At 44.6% G+C, this 17,866-nt stretch overlaps 1 protein-coding gene and 1 pseudogene across 1 annotated transcript in view; both read left to right on the forward strand.

Annotated features, from left to right (window-relative positions):
* MTNR1A (melatonin receptor 1A) overlaps positions 1 to 17,600 on the forward strand; it is a 43,687-nt gene extending 26,087 nt beyond the window's left edge. Inside the window, exon 2 of the mRNA XM_075555771.1 lies at positions 16,732 to 17,600. Within this exon, the coding sequence (XP_075411886.1) occupies positions 16,732 to 17,600 (869 nt within the window). The remainder of the gene's footprint in view (positions 1 to 16,731) is intronic.
* On the forward strand, positions 5,617 to 7,123 carry LOC142454467 (translation initiation factor eIF2B subunit delta-like; annotated as a pseudogene).
* Positions 17,601 to 17,866: the final 266 nt, after the last annotated feature.

A 17,866-nucleotide genomic window follows, 5' to 3' on the forward strand; every position in this document is an offset into this window, starting at 1 on the left:
CTTAGTTTGCCGTGGGCTTTAGTCCCAGACCTGGAAGTATGCGGAACTCCAGAGTGTCCAGCAATCTGCTCGTATGCCTCCTTATCTTTATTGTGTGAGGACATCTCAGTTATCCCTTTTTATTTTTAAAAATAATTTTATTAGGAGCACTTACAGATATTATAACAATCCATAATTCAGTTAGATCAAGCTAGTTGTATAGTTGTTATCACCATCATTTTCAAAACATTTTCTTTCTTTTTGTACTCCTTGAACCCATTATCCCTCCCTCCCCCACCCCACTACCACCACGAGCCCTTAATATAAATTATTTATTATTGCTGTATCTTACACCATCCAGTGTATCTGTTTACCTATCATTCTGTTATTTGTTCCCCTTGAGTGTGGTCATACAGTCATCGTTGTTATCAGCTCCCCTCCCCCCCTCCCCCTTCTTTTCCCGGACCTTCAGGGAATCTTTACTTTCATTACTGTTTCTGAGGGATTTATCTCTTGGATTTTATACATCAAACGATCTTAATTATACAAAGGAACATATGCCAGTCTAACAAGATTAGTGAGGTAAAACTAAGGCCATAATAGCGAGGGGAGGAAATATTAAAGACGGTATTATTAACTAGACGGAAATGTTAGCTACACAGTAGTTGCGCATTTCATCAGTGCTGTACTGCACCCTGGATATCTCATCCCTTCTGCATGGCCCTTTTGTGAGGAATTGTCCAGTTACTTTGCAGTGGATTTTGGGTCTCCACTTTGCCTATGCTCCTTCGTGTCAATCTGATTACTTATTTTTGAACTTCTGATACCTACGCCTGTTGACACCTCATGATCACACAGGCTGGTGTGCTTTTTCCATGTGGGCTTTATTGCTTCCCTGCTAGATGGCTGCTTGTTTAACTTCAAACCTTTAAACCCTCAGGTGCTATATCTTGTGATAGCTTGGCACCATCACTTACCCCCTTTTCATCAGTATCACTTACCAAAACCATCACCATAACCACTTTCTTTTTCTGTCTGGAATGATGAGCCCAAAGCAACTATGTGGTAGTCCTCACTCAAGGTTTAATGGGACCTGACCCTTCGGTGAACACCATCCCTTGGCAATGAAGACTTTTAGACCAAGATGGTTCAGTTTTTCAGGACAATCTTTTGCTAGAGGACCACTCGTATCATGGTGATAAGAAACACACTTGTTTCTATTACTTTATTTTTGGATCCACGAATCCTGACTATAAGAAATAGTACTATATAGTAATCATTTATTTAGAGTACATACATCATTCACCCAAGTTACCACTTGGCTGGTACTAAACCTTCACCTCTAAAAGTCATTCGACTGCTCTGTGAATCCAAATGCTTTAGGAGGAGAAACATGGTGCACCAGGGAGTTCTATGAGCAAGAGCCCGTTCCTGCACGTGATTTGCTATGAAAGGAATTCCGTGGTCAGAATCCATGTTGGGAGTCCCATCATGAAAGTCCAGAGATACTGGTGCACGTAGAAACATTATGGGCAGAAAAGAGAGTACTCATATCCAGAGTAATCTTCCACTCCAATGACAACCAAGTACTGTCCCCTTTCGATCGTGGAAGGAGTCCTGTGTCATCCTCCTGGCTGATTTTCCCGGAGAGTGGTACTCTGTCACTGTTGGCCCCTCCTGTTGGCAAGTTGGGCATTCATTGTGACGCGTGACCACAGAAGTTTAGCCTTTGTAAGTAAGTGCTTGTTTTCCCTATAAACATATTCGCGTTTTAAAAGAGGATCAAAAGCTAGACCATCCTTTCTTTTGTGTTGTGGAGCCATGGATAGCGCGCGTCCCTGCAGCTGTGACTACTCTCTTTGTGTGCTCACTGGCCCAGGGTTGGTGGCCCAGGAAAGGCGCCAGCTGATGTCGGAGGTGGAGCCCAGCTTTGCCTCTCCTGAGGTGCTTTTTGCCAAGGATTCAGCAGCACACAAATATATTCACAACTTTGTGCCCTTCAAGAGGGCTCTATGTGCCTACTCTTCTTTAGAAGCTCATGCTACCCGTTTTTAAATCCTGTTTCCTCCACGTTCTTGCAGTTAGTCTGTAAGGCACTGTCCGTGAAGTCATGTAGCTGTACCTCTGGCCATTGTTCGTTTCACGCACCATGAGTGGATAACCAAGTCAGAGTTCTGGTTCAAAGCGTTGTTTGATATTCTTACCGCCTGGATTTTCCTTCATGTCTGCCCTTCAGGACTAGCCTGGATTGTGCCTTGTTCCCTTTCAGGCAGCGCATTTGTAAACCAAGCCAGCCAACTTTCTTCTTTTCTCAGAATGCCTAAGAAAGAACCACTCCCCTCCCCTGCCATCTTGAGCTCACAGGTAGACACTGAGAGATTGTGGACGATGTGGAAGGAATGTGGGCCACTTACTCATACTTGTGTCTTGTGCCTTCAAGCCAGATCTTGGATATACTAATTCCATTTAATGCCAGGAATGCCTACTTTTATGATTTGGTGGGTCAGACAATATCTCGTCTCTAAGGTGGTTCAGATCGCAAGTTAACTAGGTGCTCCATGACCAAGCGGTCAGACGCTACTGAGACCAAGTAAGAACCCCAACCTAACTCACTGCCATCGAGTCAATTCTGACTCAGAGCTACCTTACGGTAGAGCAGCCCCTGTGAGATTCTGAGACTCTGACTCTAGGAAACTGGAAAGCCCCTTCTTTCTCTTTCCGAATAGTTGGTGGTTTTGAACTGCTGACCTAGTGGTTCGCAGCCCAAAGCATAACCTCTATGCCATCATGGCTGAGTAGTAAACCATAAACTGTTTCAAAAGCGTAAAACACCTATCTTCAGAAGATAGCATAGATTTGATGAAAAATTCCATGTCAGTGTTATGAGGAACTGTATAAACATCTCCTCCCCTTGACACACACACACTCTCTCTCTCCCTCTCTCAAACTCTCTATCATTCCCATCATAGAGACCCTAAAGGACAGGATAGAGCTGCCTTGTGGATTTCTGAGACTGTAACTCTTTACAGGAATAGAAAGCCTTGCCTGCTTCCCACGGAGCAGCTGGCTATCTTCAACTGCTGACCTGTGGTTAGAAACCCAGTGTGTACCCTTATGCAACCAGGCCATTAAAGGCTACTTAACCCTTCAAAGACATAATTATTTTGTTTTAATTTTTGGTTGCAACAATGTGTTTTCAGTAGTGGAAGTCATTTTGAATAAATTTTAAAAAATTGTTTTTGAGGTAATATGGATTGTAATACAATTAGCGGGACTCATATATCCCGAGGGATCTCTGCTGCTGAGGTTGAGAGGTTTCTTCAGATTCATGCAATTATATAAGCTACCAGCAGAGGGAAGTATGCACTAAAAGTTCCCTAAACTCCAAAACAAAAACTGTACGCACTGCAAGAGGGTCAATGCCGACTCTTAGTAACCCTACAGGAAAGAATGGAATTGCCCCTGTGAGTTTCCAAGATTGTATATCTTTATGGGAATAGAAAGCCCCATCTTCCTCCTGTGGAGCAGCTGGTGGTTGCCAACTACTGACCTTGTGTAACAATTAAGTCAAATGTCCATGGGGTCTCTATGCCCTAAGGGTTATGAAAGGGTTAAGCATCCCAGTGGGCCCCTAGGTAACTCAAGCACTGTCAAATCAGGTAGGGTAGGAAGCAGAGGCACTTGCAGAGCCTTGGCTCATCCTGGGTCCTACTGAAAGCTGGTAACATTTTCGATTTCTCGGTAAAGTTGTCATAGCATGTCACAATGAGATATATTGCTTCTCTTAGAGACAATAAGGGCCAAATGGAGAAACTTATTTCTTCATCTTGGAAGGTAAGCTCAGGTGATGGTTTAACTAATTGCGTTGCCTTGTATTCTGTGACCCATAGTGTGCCCTGTACTAATAGAACTAGAGACATTAACACTTTAAAATCCAGTCCCATTTGAGAATTAAGTTCACATAAAACAGGCTCAGCACAGAAGTCCCAGCCCCAAAGTTCGTGTGGAGCAACTTCCAGTATCAGTCAGCATTCAATCACAGAAACAAAATCACTAGAGCAATTTTTGAACAGGTCATTTAAGGTCATCATTGTTGCTGTGCCTGGTGCTGGAGCCGAGAGTCCACAGATGAAACCGTTGAGAAGGAAAGATGGGGGAGCAAGGACAAACTAGAGCCTGGGGGAACCTGCAACGCGGGAGGATGGACGGGCAGACCTGCCAGTCTCTCACTTTCTTAAACAAAGAGACGTGTGTCAGCACCGAGACGCCATGGCCACTCCGCTGCTCTTCAGCACTGTGGCCAGCAGAAAGGAGCCTCGGGGCCAGAGTGGCAGCAGCTCCTTGGACTCTGCACAGAACTCTGAGCAGCACAAGAACAGGGCTGCGGCTTCCCTCCCACCTTTTAAGTCTTCTGCATGGTCTCTTATGGGGCATAGGAACTTGGGGCGGTGCAAGGGAATAGACCTTCAGTTTAGACAAGTTGGCACAACATAAATCCATCATACATTTATGAAAGGCCTAACTCTATCCGAGGTACTGTTCCAAGCAGGAGAAGGGTTCCAAAGCCAGGAGGGACCTCCCACAGAGAATAGTGTAGGGCGGGTAAGATAGTAAGAAGTCTCTCTCCATACTCATTGATATGCTCAATTTTAACCCAACTGTGTCTGTAGTAATTTGCTTTCCAGTGCACCCTCTCGGAGGGCAGGATTATCCACATCGCTACTCACTGGTTGGAGGGGAACTCTGGGTAATGAACTTTGGGCTTCCACTGTCATTCACAGCCTCCTGAAAAACTGATGTTCCGAAATTAGTCCACTATGCATGTGGACTTTGCCAGATGTAATATATTAGAATCAAATAGGTTGCTTTTATGGAAACAATGGAGAAAGCTCAGTAACATCAGCCAAAACAAGGCCAGGGGCCAATTGTGGAGCAGACCATCTCAACTACTCATGTGCGAGTTAAGGTAGAACGAAAGATGACCCAACAAAATGTGGGAATTATCAAATACTATCATTAATATCACATTCACATAACATTTTGCTGAAGGTATTTTTAAATGGTTGCAACAATACATTACCAGGGAGCTTCCCCAGTGTCAAATTAGATTCAGAAAGGATGTGGGATGATCGACATCATTATTGGAGTCAGCTAGGTCTTGACTCAAGGCAGAGAGTCCTGGGAAGATGTTGACTTGTGTTTAATGACTATGCAAAGACATTCAACCATGTGGATCGTGAAAAGCTATGGACAGCATTCCAAAGAATGATAATTCCAGAACACTTAACTATGTTCATATGAAACCTGTATATAGACCACCAGGAAGTTGTTTAAACAGAGCAGGGAATGCTAACTTGTTGAAAATCAGGAAAGGCATGTGCTAGACTTGCATCCTTTTACCATACTTAGTCTCTATGCTGGGCAAATCTGAGAGGCTGAACTCTATGAAGGAGCAGGTGGCATCAGCATTGATGAAGGCTCATGAACAACCTGTGATAAGCATATGACATAATCTTGTTTGCTGAAAGCCAGGAGAGCATGAAGCACTTGCTGAAGATCATGGACTAGAGTCTTCAGTATGACTACCAGGTTAGTGTGGTTGCCGATTATTGTAGTTGGAACCAAGAGCTGAGCGTGATGGCCGCCTTGGCCATGGCTGTTCACGAGGACTAGGGATTGGGGATGACTTCGGAGCTTACTTCTAGGCCCGGGGGAAGAGTGGCGTGGTGTTATCGCTGTGTCTCAGTCAGGGGGTAGGGAGATGACTCAGGAAGAGAAGCTGCAGCTTCGGAAGGAAAAGAAACCGCGAAAGAAGAAACGGAAGGAGGAAAAGGGGACACCGCTGGAAACCGGACCAACTGGCTCTGCAGCCCAGTGTCCAGTCGCTCCAACCAGAGAACCGCCAGGGCCCACCAATCAGTTAGGCACCCCTGGGGAGAAAGTTCCACCTGGTCAGAGTAAAGCCGAACTTCATGCTGGGTGGAGAGCCAAGCAGGAGGCAGAGCAAGCCCTGAAACAGGCCAGGAAAGGGGAACCAGGAGGACCACCTCCTCAGACCTGCCCCAGCCCAGCCACAGGAACCCCCACAGGAGGGAAGCATCTACCTGAGCACACCCAAGTTGATGATCTCACACTTCTGCGAAGGCTTGTTAAGAAACCAGAGCACCGGCAGGTTCCTACATGAATGGATCCAAAGTCAGTCTCTTCTCCCGGCTCCCTCAGGACAGCTGACAAAGCTCTGTGACCCAGTATATGAACCATGGTGCGACTCTGCCTGCAGTACTGCCAGGGCCTGGTCTGTGGTTCCAATGCCTGGTGTATTGCCCTGCTCCATGTTTTGTGATTCAGGACTACACAACACCTCCCAATGAAGAACCCTCGAGGGATCTTGTGAATACACTGAAACCCTACATCAGCTTCCTGACTCAGTGCCGCCCCTTGTCAGCGAGCATGTACAACACCATCAAGTTGCTTAACAAGATTACGGTGTGAGCAGCTCCAGACGAGAAGAGGAGGCCAAGTCAGACCCCAGAGAAGCCATCCATCGGTGTGTGCAAGAGAAGATTGTCCTCGCAGCTCAGGCAATCTCACGCTTTGTCTACAAGAAGATCAGCCATGGAGATGGGATCCTGGTATATGAATGTTCACCTCTGGTGTCATGAATTCTTCAGGAAGCCTGGGCTGAGGGCCGGCACTTTTGAGTGGTAGTGGTGGACAGTCGGCCATGGCACACGCCTCCTATGTACTCCCAGAGGTCTCTAAGGTGCTATTGGGAGCTCACACACTCCTAGCCAATGGGTATGTGATGTCACGAGTGGGGACGGCCCAGCTGGCCCTAGTGTATCGAGGCCATAACGTGCCAATGCTGGTCTGCTGTGAAGCATACACGTTTTGTGAGCTTGTGCAGACTGATGCCGTTGTCTCCAATGAGCAAGATGACCCTGATGATCTGCTGTGTGAGCAAGGAGACTGTGTGGCCCTGGATAACTGGCAGAACTACCCATCCCTACGCTTGTTGCATCTGGTCTGTGATGTGACCACCCCCCCCTACCCCCAGCTCATGGATCTGGTTATCACAGAGCTGGGGATGATCCCTTGCAGTTCCGTACCTGTTGCCCTTCGAGTCAAGAGCAGTGACCAGTGAGGGTGGAGGTGGGTCAATAAATGATGTACTCCTTCACCCTGCAAAAAAAAAAAAAAGACAAATAGTTGAAAGTGCACACTACAATCTACGGAGTAGTCTTCTGCCCCCAAACTCAAAGCTGAACCTGTTCAAACCTCCATTAGATCTAACTGGAAATCACCAGGAAATAAATTCACACAAAACCCATTAAACAACAACAGCTTGTAATCACCAAAATCCAAACTATAGTAAAGTCTGCATAACAAAGAAGCAATTTCTGTAACAAACAACAAACCAAAATAAAAAGGGAATAAAAGTTGGAGAGAAAATCGCATGATTAAAAGAGACCTTTGAGGTCAACCACTTCTAAGATTCTACGTCAAATAGAACCCCAAGGAGTTAGGTGGGCAGGGTGACTGCACCCATGGGCCAAACATGGGCGAGAAACCGTGGGAAAGGCGCTGGACTCACAGTGCGTGGGTCTGGATTCGATAGGGTTGTTGTGAGTCAGAACTATTCCAGGGGATCTATAAGAACAATGGAGTAGACTCGTCATGATGACTTGAGGCACAAAGGGACAAAACTTTGTTTGGTCCTATGTTATCTTTTCACAATGGTCTCTCAGTTTGTTGTCCTGTGGTGGCTTGTGCATTGCTGTGATCCTGTAAGCTGTGTCACTGGTATTTATTTCAAATGACAGCAGTCACACACAGAGTGAACAGGGTTTCAACAGCTTCCAGACTAACAACAGACTACAAAGAAAGAATCAGCTGCCGCTTCAGAGAAGTCAGTCCCTGAAAACCTAATGCACCGCACGGAGACGTTGGCAGACACTGAAGGCTTAATGAATAGAAGCAGAAAGGATGACTGAGGAAGAACGGCTTTCTCCAAGTAGAGCCAACCCTGGGAGGGGAATGGGGGAAAGCTGTGGGCGGGGAGCCTTTGGGACCTTTGGGGCAGCACTCAAAATGAGAAGACACAGCTGCAAAATCTAATATCAGTCAGAACCTGGAACACACAAAGTAAAAATCTAGGAAAATTAGAAGTTATCAGAGATGAAATGGAACACATAGAGATCAACAATATCCTAGACACACTGAGCTGAAATTTCCTGGCATGGGCTATTTTGAATCAGAAAATCATATGGTCTGTTATGCTCAGAATGACATAAACAGGGACAGTGGCATGGCATTCATTGTCAAAATGCCATTTCAAGATTCACCTTAAAGCACCAGGCTGTCTGTAATAGGATTAGATCTCTCCACCTTCAAGGAATTGCACTCGGTGCAGCTATTACTCACTGAAGCCGGTGATTAAGAAATAGAAGAATTCTACCAGCATCTTTGATCTGACGTGGATACAGCATGCAATAAAGACTCATTGATATTTATTGGTGATCGGAATGCAAAAATTGGAAAGAAATACGAAGGAACAGTAGGGTTGGAAAATATGGGCTTGGTGATAGAAATGGAGCTAGAGGTTTCATGGTAGAATTTTGCAAGACCAACGACTTATTCATAACAAATACTTTTGCAACAATGAAAACAGCGAGTAAACTCACGGACTTCTCCAGATGGAATAGGCAGAAATCAAATTGACTACATTTATGGGAAGAGACTATGGAGAAGCTCACTATCAGCCCCCAAAATTTGCAGGGACTAAATGTGGAACAGATCATATGATCATATATAAATTGATCATATGTAAATTCAGAATGAAGCTGGAGAGAATTAAAGGAGTCCCTGAGAGCCGAGGTCCAATGGTGAGGTTATCCCATCTGGATTTTGAGGCCATCTCCAGAACCGATTTGCTGCATTGAGCACCAGCGACAGAATATCTGATGAACTGTGGGAGGACATCAGGAACATCATTCAGGTAGAAAGCAAAGGTTCATTAAAAAGACAGGAAAGCAAGAGATCAATGTAGATAGCTGAGGCGGTTATGTAATTTGCTCTTATGGATTAGCTAAGGCAAATGTAAGAAAGGATGAAGTCAAAGAGTTGAACAGAAAATGTCAAAGGACAGCTTGAGAAGATAAAATTAAATATTATAATTAAATGTGTAAAGCCCTAGCCTACAGTCATAAAACCAAAGAGGAAGAATGGACTCAGCATGAATGGAAGGAACTCAAGAAAAACCCAAGCCTTGAGTTGTAATATTGAAAGAATATCTGGGTAAAATATTGAGTGATGCAGGAAGTATCAATAGAAGATCGAAAGAATACACAGAGTAACTGTATCGAAAAGAATTAGTTGACATTCCACCATTTCAGGAAGTAGCATATGAGCAAGAACCAGTGGTGCTGAAAGAAGTCCTAGTTGCATTGAAAGCATTAGTCAAAAACAAGGCTCCAGAAATTGATAAAATACCAAGTGAAATGTTTCAGTAAGCTGATGAAGCACGAGAAGCTCTGATTCCTCTATGCCAGGAAGCTTGGAAGATAGTTGTTACTTGGCCAATTGACTGGAAGAGATCCATATTTATACCGTTTCCAAAGAAAGATGACCCCATAGAATGCTCATATTATAGAACAATATCAATGATATCACATGAAAGTGCAATTTGACTGACTGTCATCTGACAATGTTGGCAGAGTACATTGACACAGAGTTGCCAGAGGTTTCGGCTGGATTGAGAAGAGGATGTGGAACAAGGGATTTCATTGCTGAAATCAGGTTGCTCTTGACTGAAAGCACAGGACACCAGGGAGGTGTTTACTTGTCTTCTGCTGATCATGCAAAAGCGTTCAACTGTGTGGATCATAATACATAATGGAGAGCCTTGAGAAGAATGGGAATTCCACAGCACTTCCGTGTGCTCATGTGGAACTTGTACCAGGGCCAAGGGACAATTGTGGGAATGGAAAAAGAGGACACTGCGTTGTTTAAAATCAGGAAAGGTGTATGGTGGGGTGGTATCCTCTCTCTATTTGTTCAGTCGGTACGCTGAGCAATAATCAAAGAAGCCGGAGTAGAGGAAGGCTGACGAACAACCTGTGATAGGCAGATGATAACCTTTGCTGAACGTGAGGACTTGAAGCAGGTACTTTTGATGAACAAGGAGTTCAGCCTTCAGTATGGATCACAATTCAAAGTAAAGCAGACCACAATCCTCACAACTGGATCCATCGGTAACATCATGATAAATGGAGAAAAATTTGAAGTTGTCGAGGATTTTGTCTTGCTAGAATTCACAATCAGTGCTCGTGGTAGCAGCAGCCAAGAGATCAATGTGTTTCATTAGGTACGTCTGCTGCATAAGAACTCTTTTTTTAAAAAAAATCATTTTATTGGGGGCTCCTACAACTCTTAACAGAATCCATACATGCACCCATTGTGTAAAGCGTATTTGTCCATTCACTGCCCTCCTCATTCTCAAAACACTTGCTCTCTACTTAAGCCCCTGGCATCAGCTCCTCATTTTTGCAAAAAGAACTCTTTAGAGGGCTTAAAAGCCAAAATGTTACTTAGCAGTACACCTAGCCCAAGCCATGGTATCTTCAATAACCTTTTGTATGCGAAAGTTGGACACTGAATGAGGTAAACCAACAAGGGGTCACTGCGTGTGACTGTGGTGCCGGAGAAGAGATCTGCAAGCACCGGGACCGCCAACAGAACCCCCAACCGTGCCTCGAAAGCACAGCCAGAATACTCTTTAGACGCAAAGATGGCAAGACATTGTCTAACGTACTTTGGAAATGTTGCCAGGAGAGAAATGCCAGTCCCTGCAGAAGGACAGCATGCTTGGTAAAGTAGAGAGGCAGCAAAAAGAGGAAGGCCCTCGACAGATGGATTGACGTCGTTAATGGCTGCAGCAATGGGCTTACACTTACGAACAATGTGGGCTCAGGCGGGACCAGGCCGTGCGAGTTCAAGTGGGGACCGCCAGGAAGGCATCGAACATCAGCAGCAACGTTATCCTCACCACAGCTGGCCTGTTGGGGTCCTTGCCAAGTCTACTTGCTGAGAATAGCCCTACCCTCGCGGACTTTGCACGTCTCTGAATGTGACGTTGTTCTCCAGTGACTGGCTCTTTCTGATAATGTGTCCAACGTAAGTGAGTCAGACGTGTGTGCTCGTGATTCCTAAAGATTTTCAAAGTAGATTTCCATTCTGTTTTTGTCTGGAAGTTCCACTGAAGCCTACCCACTACATGTGACCCTGTTGGTATTTGAAAGAATTATGGGTTTCAGCTTCATAACAACCTACAAGTCACCACTGTACCACAATCTGATACTGTGCATGGTGGGCAATGGCTGTGTAGCATCTGTACAAAGAGATAAGACTCTTCTCTACATGGAGGTACTCAGACGTGAGACTATCGAATGTGTGTGATGTGATGGGAGGTTACTGTACCACGTGGCTAATGTACTCAGCTATGAACGGAAGGGCTGGTGGTCTGAGTGTACCCAGGAGTACTCAGAAGAAAGTCCTGGTGGTGTACTTCTGAAAAACCAACCATTGATTTCTACTGACATAAATGGTCTCTCTGTGTCTCAGGGTGGATTTGTTGACAATGGGTATGATTAAGTTCTTTATTCTGCTTTGATGGAATTCTTAAAAAAATGCTTTTGTCACTTCCCACACTTGATGCACGCAACCTTAGATGATAAAGAACTGGCCTTTCCCCTAATAGTCACAGCTATAGAGTGTCTACGGCTTAATTTTTCCCCTTCAAATAATTGTAATGTGATATTATTTCAAAGAGAATTAGACTAATGATTTAACTGTATAACTTACTTTAACAGAAATGAACATAATTAGTATAAGATAAATGGGACAGAGGATTAAAGCCATGTAAGAAATTGATGATATAATTTTAGATTTTATTTTCAAGTTAAAAAAATTAATATGGCCAGTCAGGGTGCAGTGTAGCAATGATGAAACATACAACTTTCCTCTAGTTCCTAAATGCTTCCTCCACCCCCACTATCATGATCCCAATTCTACATTACAAATCTGGGTAGATTAGAGGATGTACACTGGTAGATAGGAACTGGAAACACAGGGAATCCAGGGCGGATGATCCCTTCAGGACCAGTGGTAAAAGGGGTGATACCGGGAGGGTGGAGGAAGAGTGGGGTGGAAAGGGGAAACGGATTTAAAGGATCTACATATAACCCCCTCCCTGGGCGACGGACAAGAGAAAAGTGGGTGAAGGGAGACCGCGGGGAGTGTAAGATATGACAAAATAATAATTTATAAATTATCAAGGGTTCATGAGGCAGGGGGGAGTGGGGAGGGAGGGAGAAAAAAGAGGACCTGATGCAAAGGGCTTAAGAGGAGAGCAAATGTTTTGAGAATGATGAGGACAATGAATGTAAAAATGTGTTTTGCACAATTGATATATGTATGGATTGTGATAAGAGTTGTATGAGCCCCCAATAAAATTATTTAAAAGATTATTGCAAAAAAAATTAATCTGTCTTAGACCAGTTTGTCATGATTTTGGCATTTTGACTGAAAATATACTTATTCAATGATGGTTTAATTTGCACCTGAATTTCTTATATTATACATATTTTTAAAGTGCTAAAAATTGAGCTATAATTTATAAAATATGCTCACTGTGGAATTTAAATATGCTATTGGTAATGGAGATGGGTCAGTGGGAAAAATAAACCTAATTTAATACTTCCATTTGGATTAAGGTAAGCGATTTTTACAGATGTTTCTTTCTATGACAATGTATCTGAAATTTCTCCTTAAAGGGCAAAACCTTTCCTTTATTTACTCATGATTTCTATTTTACTTCACTGCTTTGCACTATTTGGGGGTGGGTAATGAAATGAATCTATTATTAATTTCAAGTACAAAGGCTATTTAATTTCAAATGTGGAGATGACAATTTAGTCTACCTCTTCAAACTTTAGACTAAGCCAGAGGCACTCTCCTGGTCAGATCCCGGTCACAAGCAGGAGGAAGGTATGCTCTCAGGTTCCAGAGTCTACAGCAAGGGGGACAAACCCCAAAGGAATCCAAACCTTTCGCTGTGGGGTTAATTCTGACTCGGAGCATCTCTATAGGACAGACTAGAGCTGCCCTGTAGGAATTCAATCACTGTTATCTTAAAAAAATATGAAAAGATCATGTTATTGGGGGCTCTTACAATTTTTTAAAGCAATTCATACATCAATTATATCAAGAAGCATATTTGTACATATGTTGCCATCATTCTTTTCGAAACATTTACTTTCTATTTGAGCCCTTGGTGTCAGGTCCTCTTTTCATTCCCTCCCACTACCCCCACCCTCGTGACTCCTTGATAAATTATAAATTATTAATATTGCCATATCTCACACCGACTGCTGTCTCTCTTCCCCCATGGTTTTTGTTGTTCCTCCCCCTGGAGGGTGTGTGTGTGTGTGTGTGTGTGTGTGTGTGTGTGTGTGTGTGTGGTTATGTGTTGATCATTGCGATTGGTTCCCCCTTCCTTTCCTCTCCCTACCTTCCTCCTACCCTTCGGGCATTGCTATTCCCTTCCTGTACCTGGATTCCATGTGTCGTGAGCTCTTATCTCCTATTGGCACCTGCGTTCATGCTCGTCTAGTCCACAGTGAGAGGCAGCACTGGGGTCATGGCAGTGGGGGTGGGGGAGGTGGGGAAGCCTCAAGGAACCAGAGGAATATTATGTGTTTCATCAGTGCTTTATTGCCCCCTGGTTGACTCATCCCTTCCCTGTGATCCCGCTGTGAGGGGATGTCCCACTGTCTGCATCCCCCCTCACTCTCAACAATATGTTTGTTTGTTATCTTCACAGAAGCAGACAGCCACATCTCTCCCCTGTGGAGCAGCTGGTGCATTGGGACCACTAGCCTTTTTGTTAACAACCAAGTACTTAACCTCTGTGCCACCGTATGTCCTTTGGGAAAGACACATTTATCAATAAATATGTGGTGTTGGGTACTGGAAAGTCCATTCTGACTCTTAGCAGCCTCTTGACTCCGTAGAGCTGACACGTGTGTGGGGTTTTCTTGCTTCTTTATGGAAGCCGATCACCAGTCTTTCTCCAGTGTGGCCACTAGGTGGGTTCAGCCTACCACCCTCTCAGTAGCGGTGCTCTGACCATTGTCCTAGTAACCAATCAACCAGCCCATCCACTATTGATATCCAGTGGATTTTAACTCAAAGACCCTGTAGAACGGAGAGACCTTCTCCATAGGATCCCCAAGGTTGTGAACTCCTCCCATGGAGAGAGGGGCTTGGTGAGTTCAAAATGCGGGCTTTCAGGGTGCAGCCACGTCATTATTGACGACACCCACAGGGTCCTTAAACGTCTGCTGTCAGGTGCTGTAGAGTCGCTTCTGCCTCTTAGCCACTCTATGGACAGCGGAATGAAGTAGGGCCTGGTCCTGCACCGTCCCGACGGTTGCTGTTTCCACCCATGGTTGCAGCCACTGTGTCAGTCCATCTACTTGAGGGCCTGCCTCTTTTTCATTGATGGTTTTACCAAATATGATGCCTTTCTCTAGGGGGTGATGCCCTTCTCTTTAAATGTGTACGAAATGAGATACGTTTTCACCTCCGTTTGTAATGCTCCGGCCAGTTTCTAGCTAGCGCATGCTCTTCCCTTGCTGCGTCTCACTCTTCATACTCTTAGACATTTTCCTCTCTATTGTAATTTAACTTTTCTAGTTATGGGACCGCAGGATCCATGTCTGTTTGCTCTTATTTACCCAGTGCCTATTATATGTATTGAATGCATTTCTACTGAATCAGATTTTTATAATTTAATTATAAGTGGTATGTGTTGTCTTAGGCTGGGTTCTCTACAGAAACAAAACTATTGAAGCCTATATATGTATAAGCTTCTCTTTCTCTCTCAGAGAGAGAGAGAGAGTGGTAGGGTGGGGGAAGAGATTTATCTCAAATTAATCATGCAGTAGTAGAGGCTGGCCACTTCAAATATGTGGGTTAGGTGTCAGGTTATAGATTTCTCCAGATGCACATATATACAGGAGCTGATGAACACACACTGAAGGACAGACAGCAGTCAGTTATCCGACTTGGCTGGTAGAGTGGCAGGCTGCTTACGCTCAGGCTACAGAGGTAACTCCTAAGATCAGCGGGCACTGTAGTAAGCTGCTGGGTCAAGTACAAAGAAACAAAGGTCAGATTATGAGACAGATTCTAGAGGCAGATCTAGCAAAAATCAAGAGAGCTTTGCTAGAATATTCACGTATATGTGGCAAACTTTTCACGAGCTAACCAAAATGCTGAGAGTCCAATGTACCCAGAGGTGACTCAGAAGAAAGGCCTGGTGATCTACTTCTGAAAAACCAGCCATTGAAATAGATCACAAGGATCAATCTAGAACCCCCTCCCGGGGGGACGAATAATGGAAAAGTGGGTGAGGGGTGACGGAGGACGATGTAAGATATGAAAATAATAATCTATAACTTATCAAGGGATGGGGGAGGGAGGGGGAGAAATGGGGAGCAGATATCAGGGGCTCAAGTGGGAAGAGAATGCTTTGAAAATGATGATGGCGGCATGTGTGCAAATGTGCTTGACACTGGGGATGAATGTATGGATTGTGATAAGAGATGTCAGAGCCCCCAATAAAAGTATTTGGGGGAAACAAAGGAAACCCCCATGCAGCACAGCTCTCTCTGATACACGCCTGTGAGGTCACCAGGTGTCGGACTCGATTCAAGCAAGTAGTAGTGGCAGTGGTTAAGTGTGCTCAACCCCAAATCAATCTTAAACACAAGAAGAACAGAATGGTTTAACAGACAGGCATTTGGAATAGGATTGTGTCTCGTGGCAATGTGCACGCTGTACAGAGAGCACTTGATTATTTGATAAGGGCAACAAAGGGCTCATTTGCAGGTGAAAGTGGCCCGACATCCGTAAGGGAGCTGTGATGCCAGGCCATTCAGGTTGTGGAAAAATAACCTCTGTGTGTGTGTTTGTGAGAATCAATACCAGACTAGTTCCAAGGAGTTGGAGACTGAAGATGTCGCAAATGTCTACAACTTCCAAGACAAGACTGTGATCCATTTCCTCCACGCCTCCCTTGAGTGTATTCCTTCATGCCCTGATTTTGTGATTCGCGGCAACATCCCCACAGAAACTCAGAACACAGAAAAACCATAAAACACTGAGGAAATGTCTCATGTGGTGATTGGTACTGTTCAGGCAGAGGTGAGCCAAACACAAAATCTCGAGGCAGAAGCCAAAAATGTCCAAAATGCCAGAGCAGGTCTTCTTGCTTCTACTGGAGGCTCAGTCCGGAAAATGGAGGTCTGGCATTCCAGGAGAGGTGCTGCTTGTGGACCTGGGTGCTGGCATCATTGTATATCCAAGGAAATAAAAGGATGTGACCTGGTTCACACCCAGTTCCAACATGTGGTCTTGAAGATGCTTTCAAGTAAGGCAAAAGCTGTGGCTTGGCGCACACCCTCCACCAAGGTCAGATCTCAATGTCGCCCCATCCTTGCCCATCAGCATAGGAGATGCCCTTCAAAATGCTCTCCAAACTGGGACTGTGGCAAGGAGCATGTAAAGCCCAGAACCATAACCTGTTACATAGGGAACCATGACTAAGAGGGTGGGATTAATTGACCATAACTCCATAACTGTCCAAATCAATGAAACTCATGCATTCACCTGTATTTTTCCTTTTAGGAAATATATTTGTGGTAAACCTTGCGGTGGCAGACCTGGTAGTGGCCGTCTATCCCTACCCCTTGGTGCTGACATCTATATTTAACAACGGATGGAACCTGGGCTACCTGCACTGCCAAATCAGCGCTTTCTTGATGGGCCTGAGTGTCATCGGCTCAGTATTTAATATCACTGGGATTGCCATTAACCGCTACTGCTACATCTGCCACAGACTGAAGTACGACAAGCTGTACAGTAACAAGAATTCCCTCTGCTACGTGTTCCTCATATGGACGTTGACCCTCGTGGCGCTCATGCCCAACTTGCACATTGGGACACTGCAGTATGACTCCAGGATCTATTCCTGCACATTTGCACAGTCAGTCAGTTCCGCATACACAGTAACTGTGGTGGTTTTCCATTTCATCGTCCCAATGGTCATTGTCATCTTCTGCTACCTGAGAATATGGGTCCTGGTGCTTCAAGTCCGACGGAGGGTGAAACCAGACAACAAACCCAAACTGAAGCCCCAGGACTTCAGGAATTTTGTCACCATGTTTGTGGTGTTTGTCCTTTTTGCCATTTGCTGGGCTCCTCTCAACTTTATTGGTCTTGCGGTGGCCTCAGACCCTGCCAGCATGGCGCCCAGCATCCCAGAGTGGCTGTTTGTGGCCAGTTACTACATGGCGTATTTCAACAGTTGCCTCAATGCAATCATATACGGACTGCTAAACCAAAACTTTAGGAGGGAATATAAAAGAATTATAGTCTCATTGTGTACAGCCAGGTTGTTCTTTGTGGATAGCTCTAATGATGTACCGGAAAGGATTAATTGCAAGCCTTCTCCGTTAGTGGCCAATAATAACCCACTGAAGGTGGCTTCTGTTTAGAAAGCGGACACATTACTGGCCAGATATTCACACTGCTCAAAGTCTTGCTCATTTCTGCGTCTGCTTCCCTCTCGATGTCTAGGAAGACAGAGTGGTGGAAAAAGCTTTAAACTCTTAATAAGTTGCCTCTTTAGCTTTTGAGCTAATGTGCTACCAATGTTGTGAACGAGTCTCTATCTGCCTTTTAAAAGAAATTGAGAACATACAACCATAGAGATATGGGTTAATGGAAGAGGATGTAGGTCTGGAACAGTAAAATGGGTGAT

This window comes from Tenrec ecaudatus, chromosome 8 (genome assembly GCF_050624435.1).
Source record: "Tenrec ecaudatus isolate mTenEca1 chromosome 8, mTenEca1.hap1, whole genome shotgun sequence".
Lineage (NCBI taxonomy): Eukaryota > Metazoa > Chordata > Mammalia > Afrosoricida > Tenrecidae > Tenrec > Tenrec ecaudatus.